Genomic DNA, 13,763 nt, shown 5'->3' on the forward strand with positions numbered 1-13,763 from the left:
TAAAATGTATCTCTGAACCACTCAAACCCATGCAGTGTATGAACTTTAAATGCAAAAAAACAATGGTTTGTCCTTTCAATAGGAGTCAATCTACAATCAAAGAGAATATTTATGTATAACATTCTTCTAAAAAAATGAACATATTTACTGTTCGTTTTTATATTAATCCTTACAAATATATTTTCTTATTTCCAAGTGCCCAAGAAAAGCAACGTTTTATTTCAAACCAGAATGCAATGCAGAACTTTACTGTAATCTCAAAAAGGTTTAAAAATGCACTTCTGCAAACCCACAATCTCTGTTTTCACAGTAACGACAGAAAGGTGAAACTGTTTAAAATGAAAAAGTACATTTGCATACATTATCAAATCACATATGCATTCCTCAAAATATTTCTTCCCTCAAACTGTTACATTTTAGGTCTAGCAAAGCTTCCTTTTCAGTATAATTTCACCAAAAGCATCTGAAAACCCTCCACCATAAACCAAAATCTGCCGGCTGTTTGCAGAAGACAGACAGACAATGAAGCTTTCAAAACCAATCAAATTAAAGCCACTGCCACAACACCTCCCTTGTTGTGCTGTTATGTAACTGCTGTTTGTTTTTCTTTTTTAAAGTATAGTTTTAAGTAAGAAAGAATGATGGTTTTGCTCTTTCATCCCATCAGATACTGTTTCAGGACTGCAGCAGGAAGCAACAGGGATTCATTGCATAACAGGCTTCATTTTCATGAAAGACACCAGAGAAAGAGCTTGAAGTCAGTACATTAGAGGAGAATTTTAAGATGAAGTCACAACTTCAACACTGAAGTGTCTCTTAATGCTTCAATCATCTATTTCTTTAATTTAGAACTTACTCTATCATTCAACATTTTAACTGAGAAGAAACCACACAAAACAGCCATTATTCACTTATTTTCTTTTGGAATCACTTTAAGATAAAAGCCTGTTTCATTTCCCTTTTTCCACGCACGAATACTCTGCAGCATTCCCGTAGCCTCTACTGCATGCACACAGAACTTGTTAAAGATTCACTGCCAGTTTCCATGTGATTTCAAAATCTTTTCCAGTTGTATTCTGACTGCAGTCCTAAAAAACTCTATCGGTAACATAAGTCTGTTTCACTATGCAAATGTCTGTTTGTCTCAGTATACTTGCAGATGTTTCTTGTCAACCACCTCACACTGTTCATACTAGCATTCAAATATTTATCTTGTATTAATCTAAAGCTGATGATTAACATATGTTCTTTCACACTCACCGCTGATGTTACTTAAAATCATATTTCCAGAGTCTCTCACTTCATCAAATTTTGCAAAGATTGTTTGCAACCTGTAAAGAACAAAAATATATATAAATATATAATATCATATATACATAAATATATCTATAAAAGCATATATATACATATTGGAAATCCTCCAGGTTACCAGTAAAAACATGAATTAGTTTCTTAGTATATATAAAGCCATCAGACAAGGGATTATGAGTTCTAGAAACCATTTCCAAGGGACTCCCCTTCTTAAATCAGTTGAGCATCTTCACACAAATGCACATAAAGCAATGTCACCAAGTCAGCAAATAAAACCAAGTATCACTATTAGTAACACAAACAATAATGAAAATTCTGAAGTAGAGGTTTAGTAATCTCATATAGTTGCTTCAGAAGGGCAGTGATACACAACCCTACAAGGCAACAATTTGAACTACAGAATGCTGATGTGAAAAAAACAGGCAGTGATTGATATTTCATTTGCTCTGTGACAATTGCTAATTTTCTGAAAAATCTGGTTTGTTATGAAGATATTTTTAAGTGGTTTGTGCTTCCACTGAAAAGAAGAAACTCTTTTTTCTAGACTCCAGGAACACTAAGCACTTCTGTACCACTGATTCTCACATGGAAAACAAGCTGCAATTGCTTTGCTACATGTTAAACGGAAAGAAAAAAAAAGTACAAGAAAAAGTACAAAAAAAATTCACAGTTCCAGTCTGGTCCCATAAGGTAGAAAATGCTATTTAAGCAAGAAAGTTGGCCAAATCTGAACAGCCAGTTCTCATCAGTTCTGCAGCAAATGCAATAAAAGTTGTAGAAGTATCTCAGTATGGTATGTATGGATGTAAGGATAATTTAGGTACAAAACTAGCAGGACTGAATACTGACCTTAAATGCACATTTATCAACTACAAGTCACACAGCAGCTGGCAATTCTCATAGTGGGTATAGCTCAGTTACGCTGCCTCACACTTTCAAATACTTTAGTAGCCTTGAAGTGTTATTTTTCCTTGCCAAATACTTGAAAGCATTTGCTAGACACCACACAATTAGCTGAGAATTCCACAGGAAGGCCCACCTTCCTTCAAATGTCTACAAAAAACAAACACCCTTAGCAGTATGTCCGAAAGGCTGAAGCTGTTATCCTGAGAGAGGCTGAATATGAAGACTACAGAGGGTAACAGATTTCCTTTAGAATTGCACCCTGATTCTTACACGTTGCTAGGCTGATGGTGTGCTTTTGGCACACGTGCACATTTTTCAGAGAATTCAAAACAAAACATTATTTCCTGCTCTTTTGAACTTAGTTATCAAAACATGCTTCACGGAGCATTTTAAGCAGAGAAAGTAGGGAAAAATGCAATGTTTCCTTATAAACACATTGTGATGATACACGTTGCCTCTCACTGTGGGCAGAATATCTGATACAGTAGTAACTATAAGCACGCACCAATAACCTGTCCGCACTCAGTGCTATGCAGTCACAGTGGTACAGGCTAGAGAGCAACACGGCACTGCCAGCTGCAAAAGCTTAAAAGCATGTATTTCTGACTTCAGACAGACGTATCCTGCAGTGCAGACACAACTTAAGCTGACATACATTTCTCCTTACTTCCTCCTTTGGAAAAAAAGAAGTGCCCACATGTGGACACATAGATGGACCCTGACTACAGTATGAACCAGACAGATATGTAGAATGTGCAGCCCGCATTAAACGCAGTATTCATCAATGCCTCCTGTAAAATACGTCGCATTTCCAGATATGAAGCTGCAGCCTTAGACACGAGAACTCTAAACAAACAAATGTACTTTTTACATTTATGTTACTCAAGTAATGGTGGAAAAAGTTGTCAGATAACTTCCTGAAAGATCTTGAAAGACTGTAAACGCTCAGACCAAGCAAGTGCTAATTTCTAAATCCATATGTATTTCTTCTATTCATGGCAGATCAGCTACATGTTTCATACTCTAACAAATTCCATTTGGTCCAAATGGAACAAAAATGGTTCCATATTCTTGGCTCAAAGAGCCAGAAATGCAATATCCACTCTCAGTATCCACAAACATATTAACATTAATACTTACAGGCTCAATAACAAAGACTGTCAAACCTCTTTGGCAGTAACTTTAACTAAAGGGAAAACACAAGAGCCGTATCTCCGGCCACTGACTCCATACTGATTTTTCTGAGAAAAGAAATGCTCTTCAAGACTAACTGAAGATATTCTTCTGAGATTTGTAACTTGAAAAACATACATGCAAAGAGGAATTCAACGGTTTTATTTGCAAATTAATCTCAGTGACTGAACAAAAAATACACTAGTAGCAAGTGGAGTTGACTACAATAGTACAACTGCATCTTCTTTTATTAGCCATCTAGACCCTGCTCAGGACCAATATCCTTCTCTAGACAGGCTACTATTTTCTGCAAGTGCAAATCTACAGATTATAAAACCTGTTTAAGCTACCGTCTGTGAATTACTATGTACATTTACATTTATAGAGACATAAAATGTATACACTATTTTCGTATTTAAATAATTTGAGTGATTTCTCTAAATAATGCTTGATGAACTTTCCTGCCTTCCTTCCAGCTGTCATGAGCTCTTATTCTCAGCTTTAAGGCACAGTGCACTCGGGCAGCAACACACAGACCTCTAATGTGCAATTTGTTATGCAAACGAAGCAAGCCTACATTCTCTGAAATCACATATTTACCAAATACTGAAGTAATGGTGCTAATATTTATGCTTGCAATTTTAATGCACTGTCATACAGTGGAAGAGCTGCAATAGCATTCTTTAAGGCTGAACTGAACAACTGAAAGCAGCTGCGTCTGAACTACAGATTATCCGTAATACTTACTTAAAATCCTTAAAACCTACCCAGACACACAAATATGAACATAAATTTCCCTCAGAATAATAGTAAGATGGTACCGTAAATCAAGTTGTTTCACAGACCATAGCTCCTGCATGTCCATATGAAAAGTTTAATGAATCAGAGCAAAGGGAGAACTTCTGGCAGACAGTGGGAAAGAAAGCTCTTAAACTGGGTCTGCCAGCAAAGGAGCAACTGTCTGAGATAGAGCTAATCTGTCTTTCCTGAGCTTTGTCAGCCGCCTTGTTACTGAGTTAAGTAGGAAGAGACTGCAGGAATTCTGCTTTCCATCAATAGTAGGGATGGAGACCAGTAGCTTCATGCTCAGCTCATGCAGACTGTAACCCATCACTTCCTCCCAACCTGAAGATTGCTAGGGAAGACACAACACTGAGTCTCAGTTCATGTATTATTTTATGCTAACCTTGACTGTCAGGTATGAAACTGCTGAGATTCAGTGGCAAGAACCAGCTGGATATGCACCAAGTCCAGCTTTGCTTGTTTATGTAAATGAAAATGGCACAACTACGCTTGCTTTCAGATCAAGGGGAATTTGGTGCTCAAGTGATTCTGGCAGTAGGTATGAGCCATTTGGTCCCTACTGCAAGTTAAGTTAGAAGCTGTTGATTAGCCTGGAGGGACAAAGCTCCTGTGGTGTTTAATCCTATTTGGATCTCAAGATTGACTTAGTTTATATCACATGGAAACGTGAACAGGATGAGTGCTGAACCTAGACTTATGGTCAGACCCAACATTCATAGCACAGACAAAAGCTGTTGTTATCTGCATTCTTTTGCTTGCATTCTCTGTTCCAAAGAACATCCAAGACTCTGCCTTAATGCAAGAAGGATTTTCTCAGACAAAACTATCTGCTGGGGAACTGAATTTTTGGAATTGTAGTAATAACACAACTTAAACTTCTGTGGTAACCATATAATCACTTTATACCCCTGAACTGTAACAATCATCGAATAGATGAGAATGCACACAATTTCCCATTCCTATAGGCAGGATAAGTTTTTGTCCAAAGAGGCTGAGCACTGCCTAGCATGTGAAACAATAAATTTAGCATCATTTTCCTATGACAGTATTTCAATACCTTATAAACCATTAAAAACTAAGGCTAACAATTTTCAGCGTTCTCGTGAGCCACAGAATCCATTCTAATACCCTGACTGAGCCCATGCAGACACAATCAGCTCTCTTAAAATAAAGAAACACCATCAGGACTCAGAATGCAGTGTTATCTCAGTTTGTACGGGGTTAAGATTTTTTTTTTTTAAGTAAAATGATTTTAATGACAAATTTGAAAAGTCAAGATCTGTCTGGTTTTCACAACAAAACAAATGCTTAACTCCATAACAACAAAACAATGGCTACTTTTATTTCATACAAACTAACGTACACAAAATGCAGACCAGCCTTTACAGACTTGAATTGCTCAGAAAGCAACTCAGGAAGCGTTTTCAAAATCTCATTTCACTTTTTGCATGAAATATCCAGTGATGGCATGTGTACCGGACCAGCTTACACTCCCTTAGAGCAGTTCCTTCTCACTGAATCCCACAACTTCAGTTCAGAATTGGGAAGTAGCTGCCTTTCAAAGTAACTATGCACAGTGCATGGAAAGGATTAAGTTCCTCAGCTGTGACTCTCTACACACAAGTTAACTCAAACTCTAGAGTAAGGAACATTATGAATATTTTCAAGTATTCAAGTGTTTTTCAGCTATTTCCCTACTGTTTACTGTACTTCTCACTGCTCCCATTATATATATATTTAGGCATAATTTTGATTTACTATTATTTTATATTTTTTTTAAACTATTTTACAGCTCTTGCCTTCTCCTAAAATCAGGGAATTTTAACTGCTGAATGTTAGGCTGCTCTTGGCTATAACCCATATACCTCTTCCAAGCAGAAAAGACTGTAAAATGAAGGTCAGAAACATTCTGGGTCAATTTTGTGTTCTGATTTAAAAAAAAAAAGAAAAAAAAAAGTAACGCGAAACAGCTCAGCATCACAAAATCAAAACCACTTGCTCACCTTCCTGGAGGAATTCCTCTTTTTGTAAGATCTAGTCGTACTTTCTCCCCCACATGTCTATAAACCTCCACAATGGCTAGTATGGCAGCATCTCTCACCTGTGAAAGCCAAGTTTAAATTATTATTTCATTTCAGGATTTCAGAAAGCAAAACAACATTTTGCTGACAACCCACTAATCTTCCAGACCTGTGCACCAACTCATTTCACAGAACAGTTGAAACTGTGAGGATGGAAAGGAAAGGAAATACAACTGTTATTTCAAGATGGTATTTGTTCCAAGTTAGAGCATCTCCAGACAGTAAATGAAAAATCCTAGAAATAACAGCTCTGGAGGGAATTTCTGGGAATGACATAAGAATACTATCTGTGGAAACATGTGCTGTCTTTAGGAGCTTATCACACCAGGCAACACTTCCAAAAGTTAGTCCCTGAACTCACTCTTGACACCTCATCATCTTGCTTTGACCACTTCCTATGTGCAGCAAGGACCTTCTAGAAAACTAGGTATCTGACAGCCTACAAGAGTGGGCCAAAGCAAACAGCATTTCCTGAACTCCTTTGTAAGGAATTATGTGGTTTCACATAAGCACAAGAAAGGGAGTAAAATATCTAGGGTAAAAGGAAAAAACCATTACAGCAAGAGATGAAGTGCCTTTTACAAAAATGTAAAGCAGAATCATCACAACAAAAACTGACAATAACACGTCATTATTCTCTATAAAGAATTTCTGGAATACCTGAGTACTGTCCTTTGTAGCAGACTGCACTAAAACTAGAACTGCTTTATCAAGATATAAACTACCTCCTCACTAATGAGCAACAAACAAGTCAAATTCTTAACAGATTTTCTCCAGAATAGAGAAATACTATGGTATGTATAGGAGACAAAGACTTTGACACACGGTAAGCATAAAAACAAGTTTTTCTTTGCCCACCTCCTGCCAGTGCTGCCTTCTTCTTCACTGTATTCTTAGTATTCCCCCTAAGACACAGCTTTAGAAAAGTCGAGACAATTTAACCATTTCCATTTGAAGGCTTTCTAAAGTTCAACAGATGTCTTCATTATGAACTACAACTTGATTTTCACTGCAGATGTTTTACCTATGTAAGGTGTTTTTTTGTTTTGTTTTGTTTTTAATTACAAGTTAAAAAATTAACTACAAAATAGTGACCTACTACAAAGCAAGCTTAACAATTTTTCTTAAATTGCCTTCATTTATTTTGCATTCACCCTTCTCTCTAAATATGGCTGTTGAAGCACCAGGAAGTATTGAAACACTTACCTGACTATTTGAGTCACCAAATGCTGCACACAGATGTGGTACTAACTTGCTGAGACTTAATGGTTGGGCACCATAACTGGAGAGAAAGAAGAAGAAAAATTATTTTTCTGGCAGAAAAACAGAAAGCGGATCTTTAGCTTAGCATTGATAAAATACAACCACCAATCAAGTTCCATCTTTCTTTTACTAGTCTCACATTTAGTTTTGGGAAAAAAAAAAATAAAATTATACCTTCAGTCTTTCTTTTGGAAAGCTTACTGGTCAAGTTGTTCAGATTTTTCCCATTTATTCTTTTAACTGAATCAGACTTCCTGAAGTATTAGTTTCAGACAAGAAAGGACAATTAAGAAAAAGGATAGAATCCTTATGTCTCCATAGAAACAAAAAGCTTACATGTTTAAGGTTGCAATAAGACACAAACACACTCCTTCTCGGGATCGGTAATTCTTGTGCTTAAAACCAACAGCAAGGCGTTCCCAAATGTACTATAAAACAGAAATAATTGTCTTTGATTACCAGGAGCACAATACAATGTAATTCTATCCATTTTCTATAACTACATTCATAACACTTACAAAAATAATGCAAGACAGGTCCATTGGAAAAGTAAAGAGACTTTGCAGATAAAATTAAGTTTTAAAATATGCAGTAACAAACACAATACAGATTACTCATAAACTAAAAACAATTTCAAGAAATGTTCTTCAGAAATCTACCTATGTATTTGTATTGCTCGAGAAACAGCTTTAGAAAATATACAGAATTGTTACAGTTGCTAAACACAAACATTAACATTTCCAACTAGGGACTCGAGCAGAAGTTGCTATATCCCTTCTGCTTCACATTGTTTCCCGGCCAAGATTTCCTCTCACCCAGTTTAGCTTGTGCTTATCCACACTCCTACTGTCCACTCCTCTCCTACTTCTGCTTTAAATTTGCTTCTTAATTTTTTGGTTATTTCTTGCCTATTCATTCTACTTTCTTAGCTTCCATTTTCGTTCTGCTTTCACTTCTCCTTTTGTGCTGATGTTGCTTTCCGTAGCACAATTCTCTGGCTCGCTAAGCCCTCGGTTGCCTTCCTGCCCATTTGTTTCCCGTTGCCTTTCACTGTCCAGCTCATCGTTTTACCTCTCCATCTCCCTGTCAATCTCCAGCTGCACAGGGTGTAAAGAGTGTAAAGGCAAAGCTTACGAGACGTGGGATTCCCAGCGGTCCCTCAGAGCGGATGCGCAGCCCCAGAGTGCAACTCCCCCAGCTGCAGTGCTGCCATTACAGCCGGCACGGCGCGAGCATCCGCGGCAGCGTCGCCTAGCAATGGCCGCACTCTGCCAGCAGCACATCTCGTGTGCAGGCACCACCCTCCCTCCTGCCCCTGGAGGGCTGCAACTGCGATGTACAGGGACTGCATAACATCTCCTAGATACCAATGACTGTGTTTGGCTTCGCAGAAGGAATACAAACAGCTATCGGTCAACAGAACAGGCAGTGAGGGAACAGGGAATACTGCACCGTTTGCACTGATGAGGAAGCACACTTCACAGCAGATGTTTTAGCTAGAGCCTACTTCATCACTTGGATCCGTCTCGTGGTTTCTTGTTTGTGTGCCTTATACTTCATCACATTTTGAAAAAAAAACCAAAAACCTTAGACAATCAGAATACAGCCTGCCAAAACTGCACAGCTTAACGGTAAAGAACAGGATTTTACGGAAGAAAACATCCCTCCAATTAGCCCACTGTACAGGACTAATGTGAAATACAGGAAATCTCCCCACTAGGTGTGCAGAAACAGCCAGAGAAGAAACTGCACAAAGAAAGAAAGCAGACTGAAAAAAAATTCAGTCTTTTGCTATTAAACCTACTGAGAGTACTGAATCCATCTAATCAGAAATTCAAACGGCTTCTAAGACATTTCAGCTCTACTGACTTGCTAGCAATCGTTTGTGCCGACCTCTCTTTATCCTATTCATGCATTAACACTGTCTGTATTCTTATTTTGATGATACCCTGCACATAGACAGCCACATCAAGCTCTTAAAAACAAAACAAAAAACACAACACAAAAAACCCAAACAATAAAAATGAGAAAAAGGAACTGACAACGGGACAAATTTAGTACTATTCAAGAACACATCAAAACAAACCAGAGGAGACAATCAGGAAGAAACTTACAAATTTTATCCCCCAAAATGGTTTCCACCCAGCTCCTCCAAAGGGATGTTTCTCTGCAGCAAAGGGAGCCTAAAACTCTGTAGGAGGCACAGGAAAGACTCCTCTGTTTTGGTCCTTGCTATGATGATGATAGATGCTTTTTTTTCAAGTATGTAATGATACATAAAAGCTATCCTGGGAGCTGACACCTGAACCATGCCTCCTCTCACTTACGCATTCTTTTCCTTGCACCCCACAAATCTTGTATTCTTTCTTACACAGGGTAAGCTTCAAAGGGGAAGCTTCCTTCTATCGTCTTAGTGTACAGCCTAACAACAAATGCTCCCTTTGGAAATTGAAAGATGCACCAGTAACCACAACTTGTTCATCAGCAGGGCCCACACAAAATCAGCACAACCACTCTCTTTATTAGTGACTGTTTAAGGGAAAGTGTCTCCGAGACGCAATGCATCTGTCCAAAAGCTGTTACTGTAGGGCTGGGTGTAAGAGAGACACTTCAGAGCATCTTGGGCACAGGACCATGTTACTTGTGAGCTACCAAGCAATGAGCACTTACACATCAAGTGCTGCGACATCTCTTGGTAATGAATATGATCAAAAATGCAATGAGTGAGTGGATAAAGGCTAGGCTTCATGGATGACACTGCAATACTCTGAGACCTAAATCCTACTTGAAATCTAAGTTTCTGCAGTTGTTTAACTTGCAATATTTTTGTACCAGCACACAAATAAAACAGGCATGAACAGTTTTCTCACTGCAGATAAAGTCTGAAAAATCATAATCCCTATGTACAAACATTCAAACTTCTATCTATGAATAAACAAAGCCAAGAATTAGCAAGCAGAAAAACTTCATTTTGGATCACGAGAAATAAGACATTCCCAATTAACTTCTGCCATTTAAAGTCAGAAACAGATCTTTTTAAGAAATTAAGGACTCAAAGAACTCTTTCTCCTGACAACTGGGGTTCTCAGAGTTCCAAATAATGTCACTCCTGCATCAGTAACGTCCTGTTAAACATTCGCATTTGTCAGACTCACAGAGTAGATATACCAGACTTAGAACTTGGAAGCCATACAGCACTAACAGCTGTAGAAAGGTTTGCTGAACTCAAACTTCAACATACGAGAAGGCAGAAGGAAACATCCCCATCTGAGTTCGTCAAAGGTTCACATGTCTGTCAAACATGTAGAAAGCTAGATGTTCTAAGTTAGAATGCACCATCTGAACTGTGAGACTACTCCTACTTGTTCAGGCACTAAGTAAATTTTAAATTCTGAGCTAAATAAACTTACTTATTCTCATTACACAAACTCAGACACAGGAGGTTGTTTCCAGTGTTTAATTAACAAAGTCCCGCCACATGACATGAAAACATCTAGTCAGAATTTAGTTACAATATGCAAAAACTGCAGAATCATGCTGTGCTAGGTTTTTATCTTCAGCTGAACAAAGCATCACTGTTGACCCATTAAGAACATCTTTAACATTTATTTCACTAACAGTCACTATAACGTTATGATAAATTCAAAGTCAAGCTCATGCTAAAGTAATATGCTTAATAGAGACCTACTTTTCAATCTATATAAAGTGAAACCATACCATGGGCGGTGCCGCCTCATCCATCAACTTCAATATGAGATTCTGTGCTTGCTCTCGAACTTGATCTTTGGCATCTCCCATACGATCTATCAAAGGCAGGAGAACTACAGGAGAGAAAAAAAGAAAAAAATAATAAAAGAAACACTTATCCAGTGAAGATTTTCAAATTCAAAAGGGTATTTTCTTACATCTGTTTGATGTAAGGTATACCTCATTCAAAAACAAAAGCTGACTGTAAATTGGCCAAAGTATTTTCAATTCTGAAATGTATTCCTGAATACATTACAAAAATTAACAACAAATGCACTGAACTGCAATTGAAGAACATGGACTGAAAAAAGAAATAAAGCTTCCTGTCTTAAGAACTGTATGAATGGATTCCATTTAACCTTCAGGAAGTACGCCATAAACTTCTGAATGTCCGGTTTTTCTGAAGACCCAGGGAATGGAGGGGACGAGACAAAAACAGGATACTGTCAAATCATTGAGATTTTGCTATTTAATTATGAAAATGCAACACGTTTTAAAGCCTTCTTTTCGCACAGTGTATCTTGTGGTAACTGGACTTATCTCAGTAGAAGTTATTATCTTACAACAAAGCGTCCTCAAGTAGTATTTAACTAAAATTACATCAGAGCTGATGGATTTCACATCCTACAAATTAGAACTCACTAAAAACTGAACATGAGAAACCTTTGATTTGCTTGCGCACGGAGAGAGGTTAATAAAAGCACCTGACAAACAAATTAATGCCATCTGATCATCAGGCGACTTACAGAACGAAGGCTTTGATCAGCACTGTGCAGGACGCCCTGCTGGACCACCTTCCCGCCCTCTGTGTGGGGCCCACACGCACACTCACATTCTTCCAACCCCCAGTGCTCTCAGTACCGCTTCTTCAAAGCAAGCAGCAACAACACTGAGTGCTCTGCTTTTGCTCAGGCCTTTACAAGTGAGGTAGAATTGGCAGGGATGTCACCTCCCACTTAGCTCCCTGGGGACTGAGCTTTTAGAGGCACTATCAGTACGTGAAACACAACCTGGGAGAATGAGTGTCACAGGCTAACAGTAACATTTACCTCTTAACAGCTCAACCTCGTGCATTAGCTTTTGTTTCTGATCTGATTCACAGGTTTCTAAGAGCTGGAAGCAGCAGGGAGGTAATCCTAGCCGGAGCTTTTACTCAACACAGATCACGACACCCGGCTTCGTAATTGTCCTCCAAATCAGTATTCCACTCGAGCAGGGACCAAGTTAGCAATTACTGGGTCATTTATTTCAAACTTTTAACACCAGCCTAATATTTACCGCGAGCCTTTTGGAGACTCTCATATTCCAACACCAGCTCACAAAATTACACCTCAAATCTGCCTTTGATGTGTTTGGTGTTGCATTTACTGCGCCAGAGAGCCCTTTACAGCTGCTGCTTGATCCTTCTCTCAGCCACTGACTGCTGTTCTGCTCACCAAAGATATAACTCCACCCCCCTACTTTTTGAAAGGAAGATATGGAAGAGTTCTAACAGAGCTTGATAATATTATAACAAAACAGCAGCGCTGCCAGCAAAAGAAAGGGAACAGAATCATTAACTCTGAATGTCTCCTCAGTCCTCTGCTCCCACATAACAGAATTAAAACCCACAGCTGTCTCCGCAGCTTGATGTTATTGGACAAATACATTGCTGAGGTTTGACTTTTTCTCCAGCTGTATCCAAAGACTTCCTACTTGTTCTAATCTGAACACTTAATTCACCTGGCCCTGGATACTGCACTGACATCTCCTGCACTCGTTATGCAGCTTCTGCATTTTTCCTCTATTTTCTCTTCCCCTTTTCCTCTGAATAAGTCAGTACAGCTGCCTTCATTTTACACTTCGAAGGGCTTTCCCCCACACCACGTTTTGTGAACACCAAAGAAACATCCTGAACATCAGAAATCAGTTTTGGGATTACACAGTTGATCCTTCCTAAGCTCTCTGTACATTTACTGGCTACCTTTTTCCTTCCTACAGTACCTCTCCTGACTCTCTGCAGCACCTCTCAGCTGAACTGCGAACTGCACCATCCCTTACTGCTGAGGCCCTCAAAGCTCACCTGACTACTGCGCAGCTCAAGGCAATCTTGCTTATAAAGAGGGAAACAAAACCAAACAGTGAGCTGTTCCAAGGGAGGGAAGCACAGCGAGTGCCAGTCCTGTTGGAGCAGGGCTCTGTGGTGACTCATCAGCAGGCTGAGTCAGTTCATGGAACTGCAGATACCAGGCTGAAAGCACTAAGACAAGCACACACAGCAGCTACTAGAAGAAGCTGAACAGAGATGAGGTCACTGTGTTAAACTAAGTGATGACACAACCCACAGACTACTAAACGTGCCAGCCTTTGTCACCCAGCTGGCTTGGGCAGAGGGACTATCTATTGCATGAGTTGTTCAAGGGCCCACAAGTCTGCGGGCTTCATGTTTTTTCCCCTAAATAGAGGGAAAAAAAACATAGGAAATGACTTTAAGTCGGT

The 13,763-nt window shown here is 38.9% G+C and overlaps 1 protein-coding gene across 8 annotated transcripts in view; it reads right to left on the reverse strand.

Annotated features, from left to right (window-relative positions):
• Positions 1-13,763, reverse strand: part of CLASP2 (cytoplasmic linker associated protein 2) — a 132,734-nt gene that overhangs the window by 101,343 nt on the left and 17,628 nt on the right. For all 8 annotated transcript variants that reach the window (XM_085226539.1, XM_085226537.1, XM_085226542.1 and 5 more), the window contains exons 3-7: positions 11,256-11,359; positions 7,875-7,966; positions 7,482-7,557; positions 6,198-6,295; positions 1,261-1,331 (exon numbers count right to left, since the gene is read on the reverse strand). In XM_085226539.1, the coding sequence (XP_085082665.1) occupies positions 1,261-1,331; positions 6,198-6,295; positions 7,482-7,557; positions 7,875-7,966; positions 11,256-11,359 (441 nt within the window). The remainder of the gene's footprint in view (positions 1-1,260; positions 1,332-6,197; positions 6,296-7,481; positions 7,558-7,874; positions 7,967-11,255; positions 11,360-13,763) is intronic.

This window comes from Meleagris gallopavo, chromosome 6 (genome assembly GCF_905368555.1).
Source record: "Meleagris gallopavo chromosome 6, MGAL_WU_HG_1.1, whole genome shotgun sequence".
NCBI lineage: Eukaryota > Metazoa > Chordata > Aves > Galliformes > Phasianidae > Meleagris > Meleagris gallopavo.